This window comes from Lissotriton vulgaris, chromosome 7, assembly GCF_964263255.1.
Source record: "Lissotriton vulgaris chromosome 7, aLisVul1.2, whole genome shotgun sequence".
Lineage (NCBI taxonomy): Eukaryota > Metazoa > Chordata > Amphibia > Caudata > Salamandridae > Lissotriton > Lissotriton vulgaris.
The window spans coordinates 807,583,360-807,604,841 of NC_141695.1; the positions used below are offsets into that span (position 1 = coordinate 807,583,360).

Genomic DNA, 21,482 nt, shown 5'->3' on the forward strand with positions numbered 1-21,482 from the left:
AAAAAATGAAGACTCGGAAGGAGGTGCTTTCATCAGATGAAGAGGATTTGACATCTATGGCTTCCTCTCACAGATCCAAGAAGAGGGGTAGGTCTCCACCTTCTTCTTCTTCAGCTGAGCCCCCTATCAAGGCCCCTCATAAGATCTCTGACAGGTCTGAGAGGGCTAGTCCCATTAAATCTCCTCACGGAAGTGAAAAGGAGAGGCAGGGACAGGCTGCTGGATTGGTTACAGCCACTAAGGACAAAAAGGAGGTTGCTTTCACTTCTCCCCCGTCCAAAAAGGAAAAGACTGGTGAAAAACACTCTACAGTCATTCCAGGGACCGTTCCTGAGAAAAAACAGCGTCCGTCGACGCCAAAAACATCAGGTACGTCGACGACGAGTACTTCTATGAAAATTCCCGCTGTTTCCTTGGCCCCGTCGACGGGATCGTCGTCGGTGGCGGTTTCGACGTCGACGACTTCATCGTCGTTTAAGGTACCAGGTTCGTCGACGATGACTTCTTCCTCGTCGACGATGATGAAGATCTCCGGTAAGGTGCTGTTGAAGGCCTCGTCGTCGACGAAGACTACGTCGACAACAACAACGACGTCGACGACAACGCTTATGGTGATGACGACGAGTTCGTCGGCGAGACCGTCGACGATAATACCGTCGACGACGTCCAACTGTACCGTTGACGATTCCATCGACGATAGCGTCGACGACTAGCGCACCGTCGACGACGGCTCCGTCGATGAGGTCGTCGACGGGTCAAAAATTGCAATTTCCTATTCAAAAGCCGAAGATTACACTTGAAATGACGTCTCCAAGACGGGTTTCAACGCTTCCACCTAAACTGCTTCTGGATGACGAGTCGGATGAGGAAGAGGATGATGGAGGCCAATATGGGGATGCCTACAGTCCCTCAGATTTACATGTGAAATTGCGAGAGACTGACACGGAGGAATATTATGAGCAGGCATATGATCAAGAGGCTCATCGCTATGTTCCTCAGGAGCGACGTCCACCTGGTTTAGGACAGGACATGGTGGCCATGCCGGCCTCTCTAATCTCTGATCTTCAGATTATGCTGCAAGACTATAGAACCAGGTTTCCTTCGGAACCTTTATTGCAGCCTGCGCAACCTCTGCCTCAGGTGTTGCCGCAAGCACAACCAGTGTTCGTGCAGCCTCCTTCGCAAGCGGTGCCTCTCACGCCAGTGGTCATACCAACGGCCCTTTCCCGGACATCGGATCCCGAGCCCGCAATACCATTCAGCAGGATTCCTCTTCTGATGAGGAAGTACAGGTGGATCTTTTGACTGATCCATTGCAGGGCCCAGACTTGGATCCCGGTGACAGTGGACTACAAGATCCAGACGCCACTGGTCGAGATACTTCTATTTCCCCTCCAGTCGATATAGGGGGATTCCATAACCTCATGGAGAGAGCGTCAAAGAGGTTTGGACTACCAATTACAAGAGAAGAGTCTGAATGTTTCCTGTATGACTTCAAATAACAATACAAAAGATCAGTCTAATCCATTCCCATAATTGAGCATGTGTGGGATGAAGGGATAAAGATCATGCAAAATCCAGCCACTGTTATCCCAGTTCTTCTTTGGCTGGAAAAGAAATACAAGGCTCCAGAGGGCAGTCCAGCTTGTCTTCTTGGTCAGCCGAAGCCTGATTCGGTGATCTCCCAGGCTGCTCAAAGCAAATCCAAAAACCCATCACCGCCTTTGACTACGCCTCTGGACAAGGACGGTAGGCGCCTGGATAACGTGGGATAGAGGTTTTCTTCCATGGCCAGCTTGCTTGTTCGAGCAGCAAATGCTCTCGCCATTCTAGGCAGATACGACCGCCAGATGTGGTGTGACATGGAGCCATTTGTGGAACAACTGCCAGACTCCGCGAAGGAAGAGGCTAGGAGAATCCTTATGGAGGGAGAAAAATCTTCCTCCGAAGTAATTGACTGTGTGATGGATATTGCTTCCACGGCTTTTCGTGCCTTAGCAGGGTCAGCAGTACTTCGTCGTCAGGGCTGGCTGAGAGCCACCTGGTTTCGTCAGGAGGTCAAAAATAAGATCCTGGACCTCCCATTTGATGGGGAGATGCTTTTTGGTAAGCATGTTGATGATGCCCTGCAAAGTATAAAGAAAGACACGGACACGGCGAAGTCATTGGGATCTCTGAACTATCGTAAGGTCCCATTTAGAGGTGCACGAGGCAGAGGCTTCTCTTCTTATAGAGGAAACACCCAGCAGAGATATTCCTCACAGTCTTCGCAGTCTTACAAGACTCAATATTCAAATCAACGGCAGGGACAATCAGCGTCTTTCTCTCGCCAGCCTCAGCGAGGGCGTCGGAACCGCCAAGGACGTGACCATGCCAAGAGGCAATAGCGGCCTCCTGGCTCTACCTACTGTTCCTTCCCTCCCAGTAACATCAGTGGGGGGCAGGATGTCCTTTTGTCTGAACAGCTGGAAGTGTATAACATCGGACCAGTGGGTCCTGAATATTGTTCAGAGTGGCCATACGTTGGAATTCCAAGATCTTCCTCCAACAAAAGCTCCGGGCGCCAACCGCACAAAACATCTGAGTCGGCTCCATCTCGAAGCCCACCAATTGTTCATCAAGGGGGCAATAGAACCGGTACCTCTCTCTCAGAGGGGCAGAGGTTTTTATTCCAGGTTCTTCCTGGTTCGGAAGACAGCAGAGACTTGGCGTCCCATACTAGACCTACGAGAGCTCAACACTTATCTCATCAAACTCTCTTTCAGGATGGTCACTCTCCAAGAAATTCTTCCTCTTTTGAACCCAGGCGATTTTTTTGGCATCTCTGGATTTAGAAGATGCGTATTTCCACATACCAATACACCCAGCTCACAGACAATATCTACGCTTTACAGTGGGCAAGAGCCATTTCCAATTCAAGGTGCTTCCGTTTGGCCTTCGGTCTGCACCACAGGTCTTCACCAAAGTGTTAGCACCAGTAGCAGTATTCCTACGAAAACAATCCCTGAAAGTTTTCCCTTACTTGGACGACTGGCTCGTCAAGGCTCCATCTTTCAAGGAAACTTCTCAAGCCGTTTCAACTTGTATCCAGTTGTTCAATCACCTGGGCTTTCAGCTAAACAAACACAAGTCAGTTCTGCAGCCCTCAAGATCCACAAGGTTCCTTGGGGCCATTTTGGACACAACGCAATGCACAGCTCGTCCTTTGGAGGAACGTCAACAAAAGTTAATCGTCTCTGCTCGCCAGGTGCTCAACAAGAAATGCCTTTCAGTCCGACAATACAAGTCCCTGCTCGGGTCGATGTCATCCTGCATTCCATTAATACCGCATTGCAGGTTGTGAATGAGTCCTCTGCAAGAAGAGCTATACAATCAATGGTGCTAGGCAGAGGGATCATTCAACGACAAGGTGTTTGTGACGCAACAAATGAGAACAGCATGCGGGTGGTGGCTAATAAAAGACAATATCGCGGAAGGTCTGACATTCAGGATTTCACCATCCCCCCTGATTATGACTACAGATGCCTCTTTGGAAGGCTGGGGAGCAGTGCTCCGAGAGCTTCAAGTCAACGGACACTGGAGACCAGAAGAGCGCCAGGGCCATATACATTTTTTGGAGCTAACGGCCATTCGGTTGGCTTTGCAGGCTTTCCTTCCCAGAGTTCAAAATCAGACCGTGCTGGTCCGGACGGACAATACGACGGCCATGCACTACATCAACAAGCCAGGAGGAACGAAGTCACAAACTCTACCCAAAGAGGCTCAGAGAATCTGGGATTCTGCGATTCTGCACGGGATCAATTTGAAGGCCGAACACCTGGCAGGTTCTCTAAATGTCACGGCGGATGCCCTGAGTCGCCAGACAGAGGCGAATCACAAATGGGAATTGAATCAGTCCATTCTGGAGAGTGTGTTCTCGGTCTGGGGGACACCGACCATCGACCTCTTTGCCTCTCCGGTGAACGCCAAATGCCTGTTCTACGCAAGCAAAGTTCCCCATCAGGGATCTCTGGGGAACGCTCTTTCGATTGCCTGGTACGGCGCGTTCTTTTACGCTTTTCCGCCAATTCCCCTCATCCCTCGAGTACTCAGGAAGATGAAGGCGGAAGCTTGCAAGATTGTCATTGCACCGGTGTGGCCCCGGCAATTCTGGTACACAGAACTCCTTCTACTCTCCCAGGATCATCCAATTCGCTTGAGACCAATTCCATCCCTGTTATCGAGGAATCAGGGGCAGGTGTTCCATCCGGATCCGAAATCGCTGCACTTGACAGCGTGGCTCCTGAACACAGAGAGTTCCGTCATCTGAATCTCCCCAAGGAGTGTAGAGAAGTGTTATCCCAGGCTCGGGCACCAAGCACTAATAAAACTTACAAGGCGAAATGGAAGAGGTTCTGCCTCTGGTGTCAAAGACAAGGTCTCCATCCTTACAAATCTCTACCGCATCAACTTTTGCCATATATACTATCATTGGCTAAGTCTGGTTTGGCGCATTCGTCTCTGAAGGTACATCTTGCAGCCATATCGAGGTTTCGGCGCAGTTCTTCAGGCCCGTCCTTATGGTCCTCTAGGATTGTTAAACAATTCTTGAAAGGCTTGTTTCGGATGTATCCTCCTCTTCGCCCTCCTCCGCCAGTTTGGCAACTCAATCTTGTCCTGGTTCAACTCATGAAAGCTCCGTTTGAGCCGGTGCACAAGGCGGACTTGAAATTCCTGTCCTGGAAACTTAATGTTAATGTTAATGTAAGCCAAACTTTTAGAGCGCACGGCTACCCCAAAGGGTGTCCCGGCGCTTTAGCAAAGAGGCCCCTAGAAACAGGAAAAACTAAAGGCAAACACACTACAGTTATCGCGGGTTACTTGGTGAAGAGCAGAGTCTTCAGCTCCTTCCTGAAAGCCAAGAGGTTGTTTGCTTTCCGAAGGGACAGTGGGAGCTCGTTCCACAGGCAAGCTGTCACGTGTTGGAAGGAGCGACCTCCCATCCGGACACGTTTGACCACAGGCACCTCCATTTTGGCCAGTTCCGCCGACCGCAACGACCTCCGTGGCACATAGAAAGCAGTACGCTTCCTCAGATAGTAAGGACCAATCGCATGGAGGGCTTTAAACGCCAAAGTGAGGAGTTTAAATCTAATTCTCCCAGCGATTGGCAGCCAGTGCAGCCTAGCTAAAAGCGCTGAGGCACTGGCTCTCCTGGGCAGGCCATAGATGGCTCTGGCCGCCGAATTCTGTACAATCTGCAGCCTAGATAACAGATATTTAGGTAGGCCCGCAAAGAGCGCATTTGCATAGTCCAGGCGTGATCCCACCAACGCCTGAACTACATTCCTACGGTACTGCAGTGAAAGCAGGGGAAGAAATTTCCTAAGCATCTTGAGGATGCTGAAACATTTCCCTGCTAAACCCAGGATGTGAGGACGAAAAGAGAGGTCATCGTCAAACACCACTCCGAGATTTTTTACCTGAGCAGATGGTGTCTCTGGGGGGAACATGTCCTGGGGCCACCATGTCTTCCAGCCCGGGTCTGGGGCACAGCCGAAGAAGAGCAGCTCAGACTTGTCTGAGTTGCATTTCAGGCTGTGCCGCTGAAACCACGCAAAGACTGCGCTCAGACAGTCCTTGATTCTGCCGCCGTTGAAGACCTCTCCCTTCCTGCAGGTGAACAGGAGCTGGGTGTCATCAGCATATGAGATGACCCGGGCCCCAAACGCCTCCGCTACCTCCGCTAGAGGGGCCATATATATGTTGAAAATGGTGGGGCTCAAGATAGATCCTTGAGGCACCCCCACCTCCAGCGAAGGCATTTCGGCCGAGAACGGCGGAGCCCAGATCACCTGTCGGCGGTCGGCAAGAAAGGATTGAAACCAGTCCAGCACCGTCCCTCGCAGACCAATCTCCCTGAGTCTTGAGAGAAGGCCTGCGTGTGGGACGGTGTCGAACGCCGCCGATAGGTCCAACATGACTAACATCGCCTTTCCCCCATGATCGAGTGTCTCCCTGATGGCGTCAGTAACCTCTACCAGAGCGGTCTCCGTGCTGTAGTTTGCACGAAAGCCGGACTGGGAGTCATGCAGCAGATTGTTGTTCTCAATAAAGGTGGATAGAGTATGCTGAACATGTTTCTCCAACACCTTCGCCAGAGCAGGGAGGAGGGAGATCGGACGGTAGTTAGCCCATTGCAGGGGGTCAAGCAGAGGCTTCTTAATCAACGGCAGAATGAGTGCGTGTTTCCACTGTCGTGGGACCACCCCCGAGCTCAATGATAGATTCAGCAGGGGGTTCAGCAAGCTGTTCAACGCTGAGGCCACCCTGCCCAGGCATTTCGCCGGACAGGCATCCAGTGGCGAGCCAGATTTCAGCCGAGATAGCAGCTCCAGCGAGGTTTCGCAGGACAGCTGGGGAAAGACAGATAGTGTGGGCCCTGAGTCAGCCTGAGAGGGATCTAAATAGGTCGGCTTACCCCCTAAAGCGGCGTCGGCCATGCGGGAGTCCACAGATGGAAAGGTGTCCTGAATCTTTAGAATTTTGGCCACAAAAAAGTCGGCCAGCTGTTTGATCCATTCCTCCGTGTGTGAATGGACGGGGGTACCTACAACTGGATTGACAAACTCCTTCACAATTCTAAAGAGTTCCCGGCTGGTATTATCGGCTTTGTCGATTCTCTGTTCGAGATAACTTTTTTTAGCTGCGGCAATCTGTTTGTAGTATGCCTTTATCGCGTCGCGGTATTTCGTTTTCTCCACAAGGTCATACTTGCGCCGCCAGCGCCTTTCCAACTTCTCCCTTTGCCCTCCTCTTAGCTCTAACATCAGCTTGAAGAGTTAGTGAGCTTCAAGCCCTATCCATAGTGCATCCATTCCTTCAGTTCAAAAAGGATGTGCTTATTCTTCGCACCAATCCGAAATTTATTCCGAATGTGTCTTCTGAGTTCCACTTGAATGAACCTTTGATTTTAAAGTCTTTCTTTCCGCGCCCTTCTACGTCTGCGGAACGCACATTACATTCTTTGGACTTTCAAAGATGCTTGAAATTCTACTTAGAACGCACACGACCCTTTCGAAAATCATCCCAATTGTTTGTGTCCTACAGCGCACCACGTAAGGGGTTTCCTTTGGCAAAGAGTGGCATTTCCCGCTGGATCTCAAGTGCGATTCAATTCTGCCATCAGGAGGCGGGCAAGCCACTGGACAGAAAGGTCCGTGCACATTCCACAAGGTCTGTGGCATCGTCTGTGGCTCTTTTCTCTGGAGTCGCCATTAAGGACATATCCAGGGCAGCAACGTGGAGCAGTACTCGTACCTTCACGAAACACTACTGCCTGGAATCTGCAGGACGAGACGACGCGGCTCTTGGTCAGGCAGTTCTGCGGAATCTTTTTCATTGAGAGGTGAGCTTTTCCCTACAGTCCCTCTTTCCTGGTGAGCACATTTTGTTTCTTGTTTTTGCTATGCTATAAGTATTGCTATGTGGTTATGTGATACCATGTATTTACAAAATGTGTCTTGGTAATTTACTGCTAGCTACTCTGATACAAAGCATGGGAATCTATGAAAGTTCCAATACTGGGGCAAGAAAACAAGTTACTTACCTGTAACTTTGGTTCCCCAGTATTGGTAACTTTCATAGATTCCCATGCGCCCACCCTCCTCCCCTGGGAAAGCTCGGTCTTTTTACAGAGTTAGTGGCGGTTTGCACAACGGCTACGAAAATCTGAGGCTCTGAGCTCTCTCAAGAAGGTTCTATGGGGTGAGGCTGCTCTGATTGGTCCTGGCAAAAATTTGGTCTCTTTTACCCAAAGAGAGTGATAGGATGCAAAATGAGATAAAGCCTAGGCCTATGTTTCCCTTTTGTTTCTATGGTTGTGATACTACCGAGGCTCCCATTCCGACGACGGGGAATGATACTAAGCATGGGAATCTATGAAAGTTCCAATACTGGGGCAAGAAAACAAGTTACTTACCTGTAACTTTGGTTCCCCAGTATTGGTAACTTTCATAGATTCCCATGCGCCCACCCTCCTCCCCTGGGAAAGCTCGGTCTTTTTACAGAGTTAGTGGCGGTTTGCACAACGGCTATGAAAATCTGAGGCTCTGAGCTCTCTCAAGAAGATTCTATGGGGTGAGGCTGCTCTGATTGGTCCTGGCAAAAATTTGGTCTCTTTTACACAAAGAGAGTGCAAGGATACAAAATGAGATAAAGCCTAGGCCTATGTTTCTCTTTTGTTTCTATGGTTGTGATACTACCGAGGCTCCCATTCCGACGACGGGGAATGATACAAAGCATGGGAATCTATGAAAGTTACCAATACTGGGGAACCAAAGTTACAGGTAAGTAACTTGTTTTCTTAGGTGTCTTTGATAACTTTTCAAAGCTCTCAAAGTGGTAGCAGTGGAGAGCAGCCATCAGGCTTATCTTGAAGGAGTGAGAAGTAGCTTGTTTTACCAACTTTAATCAGCAGTGTAGGTTAGATGAAAATAAAAAATAAAACAGTGTTTATAAAAGTAGGTCTTATTTATTACACACTCTTATCACTAATATATTGGTATATTTCCTACCCGAAGATATCCACAAAATACACAAGTATACTTTGAAAACAATCCGGTAAGTAGCACAGAATGCAGTCGTCTCTAGGCGTGACCAAACCATATATTAAGAAAGAGGAATGTGAACTGCAAAGGAGAATGAGGCGTGGACCAGAAGACCCACAGGAGCTGTGGACACAAGGAACCACCCAAAGAAAGTACCCAGACACCCCACGGAGGCTGTGTGCAGAGAGGTAACAAAGCTGTGTGGCCAATGTTAGTCAATGGATAAGTGACATTTGCAGTTTTAAAGAAGGACCCTTCCTGGAGGACCCTGAAGAAACCCTTTGGAAAACAGAAGATTGGAGAGCCAACCACCCGTGGATGCCCCAGGAACCAGGTTAATTGCTCCAGGGAAGCCAGGTGCATAGGGGTGAAGTGATATTAGTAACCTGCTGTAGACAGCAATGGAAAACTTTGAAAAAGATGCCTCTGGAGAAGATGGAGAAGGAGTCCAGTGGAATCCAAGGGTGGATTCAGGAAGTGACGAACCTACAAGCAGAAGAAACAATCTATGCCACTCAAAGGTGACCAGTAGGCACCCTATACTTAAGTGAATATGCAACACAAAAAGATGATGGATGAAATGCTAAACACTGTCAAACATTCACCCCCAGTCAGAGATCTGGTTTTACTTCAGTTATTTTGCTCGCCACACCATTCCAGTTTGGACCCAGCCATATACAAATAAGCCATGACCCTGTTCCCCAAGGGAACAGTCCAGCCCGTACTTGCAGACCAGGTCCTTCCTGGACCGGAAAACAAGCATCCTGGACTGGTTTCAGGGCATCAGCCAGGCTAGCTTGAAACCAGTGGCATAGCGACCATAGGACCCACGTCTGGGCATACCCTTCACAATTAGGGTGAAAATGCAACATAAAAAGATAGACAGAATGTTGAACATTGGCAAACATTCACTCAGTCACAGATTTGGGTTTAATCCATTTTTATTTTGCTCACCATGCGTTTCCAGTTTTGACCCAGCCATATGAAATCAGCCTTGACCCTGTTCCCCGTGGGAAAAGTCCAGCCTGATAGATTAAACCCAGATCTTTTTGATTGGAGGTTAATGTTTACATTGTTCAGCATTCTGTCCATCATTTGTTCCTTTTGCATATTTCTGGTACTGAGCACCTAGTTTGCTGTCTTGAGCCTACTCTCTAAGAATTTTTATTTCTCCCTGTTAAATTTGTATTCTCTTCCTAATGACTGCTTTTATGCATTAACTTCCATTATTCACATTTAATACAAATCAATAATTGTGTAAATCACCTCAAAACAGCAGTAAAGTAGTCATATAGCCAGCATTAGAGGCCTGCTCTGTGAATTTACTTATGTTTATTTGTTTCTGTTTCAGAACCTCTATGACAGTATCAAGAACGAGCCATTCAAAATACCAGAAGATGATGGTAACGATCTGACTCACACATTCTTCAATCCCGACCGGGAGGGCTGGTTGCTCAAACTCGGTGAGTGCAAATCTGTCTATGTAGGCGCACTGTACACAACCAAATAAAATCGATAAAAACACTAATACTTTTTGTTATTTTCGCTAAACAGTAAAATGGTTTCTGGCCAACATGCTTCATAAATACTAAAACATGGGCTGAAAACAACTATATATTTTGATTTGTTCATTCTTCTTACACAATATGGATAAACATTAGCCAATAAGAGCGATTTGCATATTCTGTGCCTTGTTCATTTTGCCAAATGGACATTTCGCCTTCTGCACTGCAGCTCCTAACTAAACAGTGCTGCAGTTGGAGCTGGTGAAATGCCCTTGGGCAGGGTGGGGAGAGAAGAGGAAAAGCCACAAAAATAAAACCAAAAACTGCAATCACAGCGATGTCAAGAGTGTGTTGGTCTTTGAACTGCGGTGAAATGTCTGCAAATCACTTGGAACTGAACTCATAATGCATCCTATGAGAGGCATGAGCTAAAATGTAACCATCAAACAACAAACCATCAATGACTATTGGACATCCTTGAGTATTGAAAATACTACTCAGAAAAACATAAAACGTGTATCCGATCTGTAACAATTCAGCTTGGACAAATATTGGGACAGAAACGTATGCTCTGTTTTTTGGTCTATTATCAACAACAATATCTCAATCGGATTCAGTGGGGGGGGGGCAAGTGTATGTGTGTGTATATATATATATATATATATATATATATATATATATATATATATATATCAGCAACGAGAGGCCCAATCTGAATCACCAACGTTTCAGCTCACAGAAAGACCAACAAATCCCAAAATGTTGGCAAAAGGTAGTTTATTCCGATAAAGTTAACAGCAGCGTGGCAGACGACGCGTTTCGGGCGGTTGCCCTTGTTCACATCAGAAATATTTCCCATAATGCCTGTAGGAAGGTACATCCTGACTATGGTTGCCCCCAACTTTTTGCCCTGTGTTTTAGCTGGTTTTTGACATAGTCGACCTGGGACCCTGCCAATCAGGACCCCAGGCCTACTGCTCTCTCTTTAAAATGGATTCCATGTACCCTAGGTGCATTTCCAATTGGTACTGGGCCACCTTATCAGACCCTGTAACTCAGGGCATAGGTGTACCCAGGGCTGCCAGGGGCTGCAGCATGTATTATGCCACCCCTGGCTGGCCTCCTAAATTTGACACAACTGGCTGCATGACCGCTGGGGCAAAGTCGTGTAATCACCCTTTGCTGTAGATATAGTATACCTATATCTAACCCTAAAATGGACACACAGATTCCTATCAGTCACTCCTATGGCAGGCCTTGACAATCCTGAAGGCAGAGTGCTTGGAATCGTGTGAGATGGTGCTCTGGCATGAGCTGAGCCTGTCTGCAGCTTGCGGAATCAAGTCCTAATAGCTGTTCCATGATATCGCATACCATATACTCTTAAGTGCATTATAATCCTCGCGGTTAAATGCTATCTTTGGTATTGCTTTATCAAAACATGTCGAGTAAGGTGTCATACGAATTGGAATACTAACCCCTCCCCAATTCTGGCGACGGGGTTAGCATTCCACCCTTCTAGAGGGACACGACATGTATGTAACTGTGAACCCCGGTTAAAGTTAACTGAAGCCTCAGCTCCACAAAATGGATGCTGCCACCACAGACACGAGTCTGACCCCCTGCAGCTGGGAGTCCTTCCAGCGAGGGGAGCCTGGACAAAGGGTTTCCTGTCAGGGGCGGTGCTAGCACCGTCCCAGACATGGTTTTGTGTATCCTGGGTAGGCAGGGCTTTTCAGGAAGGTGACTGCTGAGTGGCACCCCGGTGCTCACTACGCATAGGCCAGTCAGAACCAGTTCCAGGGGCACACCAGCCCCTGGCCTGGGGAAGTCCGGCAGGGGAGAGGGGTGTAACCACCCCCCTCCTGGTCCCACCCATAGGCAGGACCTAGTCACCGGGTCAGCCCCCTTTTTTAGTATAAAGATAGGAGCGGGCCCCCTGTTCAAATTAGATCATCTTTGGAATCAAGATACGACTTTCTTCGAAAGGACTTCACGATTTCTTCATCAAGATTCTCCCTTGTGGCTAAGGAGTAGTCACCCTGCATCAAGCGGGCACCATCCTAAAGAACCACTGCGGTCTGCTGCAAGTCCTTCATCACGAATCCGACGACCCAGCTCGACGAGACCCGGCTTCCCTGGCACCTCTGACCTCTACTCACCTCTACAGCAAAGCTGAGAACCGTGAGTGCGACGAGACCTCGAGGGACCGACGATCGCCAAGACTGCACGACATCTTTACTGCAAGCCCACCGTGTCCTCCACTGCTGAGTGCTTCGGGGTCCGAGAAGCCCCGACCCTGCGCAGCTCCAGCACCCAAGGTCAGCCTCCCTGCATCTCCACGATCTGCGTGGGGCCCTTCTGCTGTTTGCTGTGCACCGCGTTGTTTGGCTACTAGCCGGCTGGCTTGTGGCCTTCTGAACGACGCCCGACGACATCTCTGCTGCTGGTCTGGTTGCTCCAGGCTGGCCCTTGCTTCCTTCTTCAAGAGAGGCACCCCGGACCCTCCTGGTCCACTCCAGACGCCATTTTGAGTCCACCGCGTGGGCTTGAATTTGCCAAGGCTTTGTTGCCCAATCCTGGGTCCAGCGACGCCGACAGCTTCTATCTTCGTGGGACAGCTCGATCCTCCATCCGGGTCGCCGACAACGCCTCCTGGTCCGTGAGATCTTCGAGTACAGCGTCACCCACTCACCTTGTCGAGGTGGCTACCATCCGTTGCCCTCCTGGTGCCCACTGACTACTGGCTAGTAGTCTCGAACTTGGTCCCCTCTGCTTTCAGGTGTCATCTCTCTTCGAGATCCAGGCTTGGATCCAACTGAACTTTCTTCACTGGTTTCCGGCCAGCATCTTTTCTTCCGGCTCCTGGTCCGTCTACGAGGATTCCCGACGTCTTTTCAGACCTATGCAGCTGCAGCCCCTGGGCTAAGTAACTTCGGCATTTCGGTGCCCCAGCATAGCCTCACGATCCAAGGGTCAGAATCTACTTTCGTTTTCTCCCTACCAGGTCGGGTTCGCCCGAGAACACTAACTCTTCAATTTCTAGCTACCATAGACTTTTGTCCGCATCTCGCGTGAGAGTGCACACACTGCACCCGAGTCCCCTAAGCCTCCTAGAAGTAATCTAACGATTCCCTAGTCAAGTCCTAGCGATTCCAAAAGCTATTAGTACTGTACTTACCTGCTAGGAATTTCGCATTCCACTTTCAGAGTATATGGTTTTCCGTGCCCCTCGGGCATTTGTGTATACTGTGCTAACTTAAGTATTTTTGTAAGAGTTTTGGTTTGTGCTTAGTACCCTGTCCTCATAAAGAGTACAGGGCTGTTGTGATCTTTAATAAATAACTGTTTATTTTCATAACACTTGTGTGGTGTCCTTTCACTTGGTGTTCAAGGGGTATATGTGTGGTAAACAGCTGGCTTAACACGCCCTTTCGAGTCTTTAGCCTTAGACTGCTCGTACCCATGCTACTAGGATAGCTGGTCTATAAGGTTGACTTACAACCAATCATCAATAAGGGTTGCTGGACTGATACATAGTGTTCACTAGAATAGTGAGCACTGCATATCAGGCCACCTTCTCACAATGCCCTCTTTTTAACTAAATCTGTGTGCACCATGTGACCAAAATAAACATAAACAAAATACTGGTAGGTTAACGTCACAAAAAATTCGTCCGGGGCTTTTGCCATTTCTTACTCAATCTTGGATACTTTATTTTCATTTCATGATTGATAACAGTTGTTTGATATCTGCATAAATGCATTATACATATTTGTTCCAAACTAGCATTTATAAAGTGCGATGTGCAATTGCGCATGTGCAAAATGCAAATAAATACCATGCTAAGGACATACATCATATTGAATATATACATAAATAAAAAATATTTTCAATAAATATGTATATAAAAAATCACTTTCCATATTAATTCATGGTTAAAAAGTAATAATATACATACTTAAAAACCTTCAATTTCATCACTGTGAGTATTATTCAAGTGTAAAGCAATAATAATGTAAACTTGACACTCAAATGTGCAATATGGCGCAAAGCATTAAAATACTATTAGGAAACTAATATATCTACATAATTACAATCATGACATTTTTCTGTGTTTACCCAAATACCGGGGACATCTTTGTTGGATGGCAACCCCTACTATGATTACTGTATGAACCTACTTATAGTGTGTATAAATGTGATTAAGTGTCCGCAGGAGGATCATTGATCCATCACAAAACATTTCAAGAACGTGGAAAAAAGAGGAGAGACAGGAATTTTTTAGAAAAGTGCTCATAGCATCATGTATTTGAGGATACATTTTATTCAAAACAGTTAAAGCAGCACTGTGGGCATGGAATGCGGTGGCAACCCAAGGGGGCTTTGTGTACTAAGTGTTAGTGAAGCAAAGAGTGACGTTTCAAGTGACAGGTGGGTGAATGCAGCGAGGACGCAATGTGACCAAAACGCAATATATACAAAAACCAAGGTTGATGGTGCGCCATAAGTCACGCTGTAGAAGGGTCGACGGCGTTTCGATCCTATTTATTTGGGATCTTCATCAGGACTGGGTTTCCAGATTGGTGAGTGAGCAGCCAGAAATGGCAGGGAGTGAAAAAGTTGGTTCTCAGGAGGACTCAAGGCTGTGGGTACAGTCTTTAAATTACCAGAGGAGTTTTGTTGCGGCTCAACTAGGTCTGGATTGCGGTCCAAGAGGGTTGAAGCGTGGGCACAGAAATGGAGCCCCGATCTGGCCCGGGGGGGGAAAAACGTCTTCATCGAATTAGGATATATGGGGTCAGGCTCTGGATAAGTTGGAACTACAGCCTGTAGCGTTAAGAGGTTTCCTCGTGTCGGGAGCTGTCCGCCATCAAAGTCCGGGGGCCGGGGAGCAGTTCGTCAGTGGTGCAAATCCGCGTCGGGCAACTGGGAGAAGTTTTTAGGTCTAGCATAGGCTGTGTATGGTCTGTGTGCAAGACTGTTGTATCGCTCCTCTGTGGGCTTTCTGGCACGCTCATCATTGCCATTTGTTATTTGTTGTGCATTCAGAAAGTCTGCCTTTTTATTGGTGCATTTGCTGTAATTGTCCTTCCTTTGGGTGCTTGGTTCCCTCCCAGTTGATTTCACTAAGTGAATCTTTTTGTTGCCCAGCGCCCCTTGTTTACCCTTCCTTCTGTTACAGTGTGTGATGGTCCCTTCTTCCATTTGGCCATCGCAGCTTCAGTCAAAACACAGTGTTCAGAAAGACACCGAAGGTTTTGTGTGTTTTTATTTTATTAAAATCAGTGCAACTGCTGCTGTGCTTTATCTTTGGCGGCCTCGTGCCTTTGCTGCCTGTTAGCATTCTACCGACAACAGACTCCCTTAGAGCCATTACTTTCCTGGCAAAGACCTGTAAAGTATTTAAATATTGTGTTTTGCCAGAGAGTACTTTTTTATAAGCTTTAAAATTGAGATTGAAAGACTGCAATTGGACAATAAAAGTGTGCTTTCACGTGCCCCATCAAGTACACTGGTATGGACAAATGAAATGGAGATTGTTTTGCTATGGCACACATGCATTTTATTACCACAGCGGAGGAATAGGCATCTCAACTTTGAGAAACGAGAAGTACTTCGAACATTACGTTTTAGCTCAATGAAATTCTGTCATGACATTTAACGAGATTGATCTTTCTGCGTAGAATGTCATTTGTATAAGAGTAGGTGTGCCAGATTATGAAGATTTTTATTCAGAACTGGCAGGTCTGTTCCCAGGAATTAGTTGCATTTAACTCTGAGAAAAAGACCAGCTCAAATTTCAGTTTTGCAGGGATCTTAAGGGTAATGAATCTGTTTTTTTATTTTTATTTTGGCGTGTGGTTTACGTTTCAGGCGGCTTTTAGGAGATCACTGAGTGACTAGGGTGAAGCAAGATGTTAACGCCGGGTTGAAAAATTGGCTGAAATATTTGACAGTGGCAAATGTGCTTGACGTTTGTAGGCCTCATTTGTTTAGTTCCTCATTGCCCAGTCTTTAAAGGAACATTCAGTCGATGCAATACATCTGGTGCCTATATGCAATCCACTTTTCTAAACACTGTCAAGCAAATTATAGAACACTAACAGCGTGAGAACGTTAAGTCGAAATAGAGGTAAAAGCTATTCTGCTCACATGAGGGTCAGAGAATAGCCGAGCCATATTACCAAATTCTACAAATGTTTATACTCCTCCACGATTGATGCCTCCGCGGACGCTGGGGCATTTCTGATCGTGATGTTGTTGCATCTTGATCTATCTTCAAGGTCTTCGGCATGGGCCTGGAGATCTAGCTGCTGATCAGTGAGGCGGATTAGTTACTGTCTGAGCTGCTCAAGTTCCTCGTCTCTGGTGCTCTTGTGATTCTCCAGGGCGTCCACTCTGTCCCCAGTGCTTGAGATCTCCTTCCTGACTCCCTCCAGGTCCTGCGCCAAATCATTCTTAATCGACTGAAGGTCTTACCTAAGGGACGTGAAGAAGGTCCCCAGGTAGGATTAGGTGATTGGTGCATCTCCATCGTCCGCGTCTTCAGAGGGCCGGGGAGCAGCCGAAAGGCTCGGGTGCTCCGAGGCAGGAATCTTGGTTAGCATGTCATTCAGGGAGTGGTCCTTCTTGGCCCAGGGAGCTGTCATATTTCTGTCTGTGGTGCGATTGGCCTGGGCTTTGCGCTACAAGGGTGGGGAAGTCTCTTCCACAGCGCGACAGATCTGTGTCAACAGGGATCCTGCTTGCCCCCACATCCAAGAGGGCGCAGTATCTTAATGTGCGACGTTCAGTTGGGGGAACGCAACCCAGGGGAGCCTCTACCCCGAGTCACAGGCATCCGCGCATTGCCTCGGCCAGGTAGGGTCAAAGTGAAGTAGTTCACAAGGCTCTGGCCGCTCTGCTGGGCATCTCTGTGGTGATCTCAAGGGTCCCCAATGCTTAGTCTTTGAGAGGGGTAGGCCAAGCAGTACGCCCCTTGGGAGCCTAGATGTGTGCAGCACTCATCAGACTGTCTCCCCCTCTTCACCCTTTACCTCACTCGCCTGTCACACTCACTCCAGATGGTGTTGTAAGGGACTTTGTCGCTCGCTCTCCGGGGAGTGAGGTCTGCAACTGGATACTGGCTTCCCCAGAATCTCTCTTAGGAGAGGGCTCCCTCTACCTTCGTCGCTCTCTGTTGCTCAAGGCCTCTTTTCTTGTTGGCCCATTGGGCCCTGGCTGTGAACCATGTATCTTGTGCCCCGGCGTCTGTCTCTCCTCTCTGTCTCTCGGGCCACTAGACCCAATCAGATGTGCTGTCTGTGAGCAAAATTGGGGAAAATATTATCACTGAGTTAAGCTTACTGCTTCATGCTGCTTTGTATAACCAGCTGTCAGACACATGCAGCTGTGGAAAGTCATTAAGGCTTTCATTCTCCTCACGCAGAACAGTTGGCACCATTTGATTGGATATTCTGCAAATGTTATTCATAATCCAGTTTGTGGCTGTGCCCGGTACAAGGTCTATTATGTCCTCATTTATTCTAATGCAGCCGTTTCAAATGTGTTAAGGTAACCTTGTTGTTCCTACTTACATTTCACATGCTTTATATAATCTTTCATTCCCTATGAGTGTTTGCTTTTTGCTGTTGTTACTTATTTTTTTTTTAGGCAGCATATTACTGGTCTTCCCCTCCCTCGTAACCTATTTCCTGGTTCTCGAGTGCCGCTAGGTCATATGAATAACAATAGCGCTATGCAAATATGATCACTCCACTGCAAATAAAAAATTCAAAAATAAAGAATATTGTCATTTTCTACGCCAAGAGCTCTAACTTTCAGAAATGCAAGACCGATTGCATTGCAGATGCCTGTTTCATTTCTCATTACTAAAATAAAATGAATAATTTACCATGGGGCATGGACTAAAAAGATGGGCACCTAGACATTTTTCTCCTGAGCTCCTTGGGGGCAAACTTCAATCTACTTTCATCCAATTCACAAAGCGATCATCCATTATGATCCCACGCGCAAAACAAACCTTTTGAGGATAGGTCGGCTGAGAGGGATGAAAGTTCAACAGGCAACAGAGACTTAAACCATAAAACTCTGAATGAGGCACCAAGGTAGCCCTGAGACTATTGTGAAAGGCGATGCCTGTTTGGAGAGTGGGGCGGAGCTAGTTCCTGGAGTAGCCTGCAGGAGGACGGAGAGACCTGAAGAGACAAAATACGCTCACTGAGTGACAAGGACTGCCCCGGTTTTACGGTGCTAGTGGGGTAGATTGGATTGGTGTGGGGTAAATTGGGATGAGGTGAGGTAGATTGCAGTGGGGTAGAGTGGTGTAGATTGGAGTGGAGTATATTGGGGTAGATTGGAGTGGTGTAGATTGAATTCGGGTGAAATGGAGTAGTTTGGAGTGGGGTAGATTGGGCAGATTAAGGTGGATTGGGGTAGATTGGAGTGGGATATATTGGGGTGGAGTGGAGTGGAGTGGGGTAGATTGGTGAAGAGTGGACTGAAGTAGATTTGGACAGGTTGGAGTGGGGTAGAGTGTGGTGGTGTGGAGTTGATTGGGTGGATTATTTTAGGGTAGATTGGGGAGAAGTGGGGTAGATTGGAGTGGGGTAGATTGGAGTGGAGTAGATTGGAGAGGGGTGGGGTAGATTGGAGAGGGGTGGGGTAGATTGGAGTGGAGTGGGGTAGATTGGAGTGAAGTGGGATAGTGTGCTGCGGGAGCCGAATTCAATCCTTCCTGGGAACTGCAAGACCTCCAGTGGCTCAGTCAGGGCTGAAGACCTACTCTGTTGTGGCGTGCCGATGTGAGCGCTGGAGGTAGCGAGAGTACGCGGTCACTACTGGTTGCGGCCTCTGGGGGTGAGTCGCAAGCAAGCGGCTGGCTCTAAGTGGTGCGCTGGGCCGCGATGTGGCAGCAAATGTGAGGATTAATTAGGCTTCGCCTCCGAATTGGATTGACAACACAGCCATATTCAGGACCCTCGTTGGCTTGTCCCCCCCCTCCCTTTTTTACATTGCATATATGGATCCAATGATTGTGGTGTGGCATGCCTGAAGACTAGGAGACCAGAGTGCCTGCACGCACCAATAAGGTGCATAAGGCACCCTCACGCCCTAGATAATGTGAGCAGCATGTGTGATCCCCTTGCTCTTTAGGGGGGATGTTTGCCACTAATCAAGTGTCATTCTCTTTTACAGATACGCCATTGAAATACAAATCGTATGTATAAAAACGCATGTTTTAAATTAACAGCGCAAAGAAAAATATCAAATCAATCCTATTTATTTAAATATAGGAGTTGTATATACAGGGCTGGACCCTGTATGGTCCTGATGAAAAGCTTGGGGAGCTTGAAACATGTTGACCACAAAACACTGATCTAGCCCAATTCAAGGTTAGATAACAGTGTTACCCCATTTTAATATACCAAACTAGGAGCAGAATAAATTGTTGAGGCCCACTAGCACGGTATTTTTAATCACACAACCACTCCACCACCACAACACTCTACACCACACATAGCCTTTCACAAATATAGTGCTCCTGCGTAGTCCGCTAGTCGCAGCACGCCCCTTTTCGTAGAGAACTGGGATGGCCCCAATGATGAAGCATGTCACTGTGGAGAAACCCCGGTGAGTGAGGGGACTCTAGAAAGAAATTTTTCTTTCTCTTTATGGCAGATACTGACAGAATTACGCAGTAACCATACATACAAACTAGGTCTCTGGACCCATTACTGTGGGTTTCTGACTTTCTGCTAAAACAGACATCGAGAAGATACTGGGCTTATCAAAGACAAGAATGAGGACATTGAAGCGCTTTCAGGACGCAATAATGTACGCATCCTGGGACTACCAGAGTCAACAAATGTAGGACGGCTGGAGGAATACGTTGAAGCTCTATGTTCGAGGCATGTGGGCTGCTGAATTCATATCTGTGCATAGATCGCCGCCTAGTGTTGGGTCCGGATGATTGCACATTGTTGTCTTGGAAGAGTCTTCGAAGTATCACGAGATAGGTGGCTCCTCCCCTGGACTACAGTGCGCATGGGCATCGACTCCATCCTCAGATTGTTTTTTTCCGCCATTGGGTTCGGATGTCTTAGAATTCCCTCTTGTCGGAATCGATAGAAAACTTCTTGAGACCAAAAGGTCTTTAGTATACTACGTCGGTATAGTCTTGCGTTCGGTCTTAGTTCTTCCAGCTCGGTTCCGAGCCGGATTCTCTACACCCGCGTGCTCTCGGCGCGGAAGGCCCAGTCGACGCTCCAGACCTATCGACCGTCCATCATGGAACGAAGTCCATTCAAGAGATGTCCCGTCTGCAACTTGAAGTATCCCCACATCGACGTCCACCCGGTGTGCAACAAGTGTCTGTCACCGGACCACGATGAAGACAAGTGTATGGCTTGTTCCCGCTTCAGGTCCAAGAAGACGCTTAAGCTTCGACGAGCTGCGCGCCAGGAGGCCCAGCATGCTGCACCGGCGCCTGTGAACATCTTCGATGCAGGGGATGTCGAGGACGAATCTATCCAGGACATTTCTGAATCGAACCCCGCGTCGGACGTCGACTACGAGTACGACGCGGATGCAGAGATGGTCGAGGCCGAAGAAGTCGTCGACGAGGTAGGGGACGACGACGGGGCCCTCGGGGCCATGGAGGATAGCTCGGATGAGGATCTTCCTCAATCTGACTCTGGGGCCGTGCCAATTTATAAGGCTCAGGTCGAGGGATCGCCTTCGGGCCTTACCCAAGATCTCACTATGGGTTCTACGGCCCCGCCTTCGGGCTCGGCCACGGACATTGCTGTCGAGCCACTCCCTGGCAAAACGAAACCGAAAGCGAACCCTACGGTCTCGACTCCAGATACTGCTCAGGTGCCGTCCTCGAAACCGAAAGTGCTCATCGCTTTGGTCGGCTCCAAGGCCTTGGAGACCTCGGCGCCGAAGAAGCCGAAGGTGGCTGTCGAGCCGAAGGCTCAAGTCAAGGGCGTCGAAACGAAGTCTGCCGCGCCGAAGACTAAAGTGAAGGTGGTCGAGCCGAGCGCGTCGGCGCCGAAGACGGTCGACGCCGGTAAAAGCCTCGGCGACCCGAAGAAGGCTGTCGGCGACCCGAAGAAAACTCTCGGTGACCCGAAAAGCGGCTGGATGACCCGAAGGTTCTCGCGCCTCCGCGTCAGCAGGACAAGGCCAAGGGCACCGCGCCCCGAGAGTCGACTCCAGGTGTGACCTCGAAGGATTCCATTGAACCGGTGCGCCCATCCGCCGCGTTCACCAAGAAGGTGACGGACTCCCTGCAGCGCATCAGGGACGGGACCGCGTCAGTTGGTCCGAAGGATCCTCCGCCTACGAAACCGGTGGAGAAACCACTTAAGGCGTCCACGCC

General features: G+C 48.3%; 1 protein-coding gene across 1 annotated transcript in view; it reads left to right on the plus strand.

The window, feature by feature from the left end:
• Positions 1-21,482, plus strand: part of CYTH1 (cytohesin 1) — a 635,562-nt gene that overhangs the window by 360,226 nt on the left and 253,854 nt on the right. Inside the window, exon 7 of the mRNA XM_086931079.1 lies at positions 9,940-10,051. Within this exon, the coding sequence (XP_086787205.1) occupies positions 9,940-10,051 (112 nt within the window). The remainder of the gene's footprint in view (positions 1-9,939; positions 10,052-21,482) is intronic.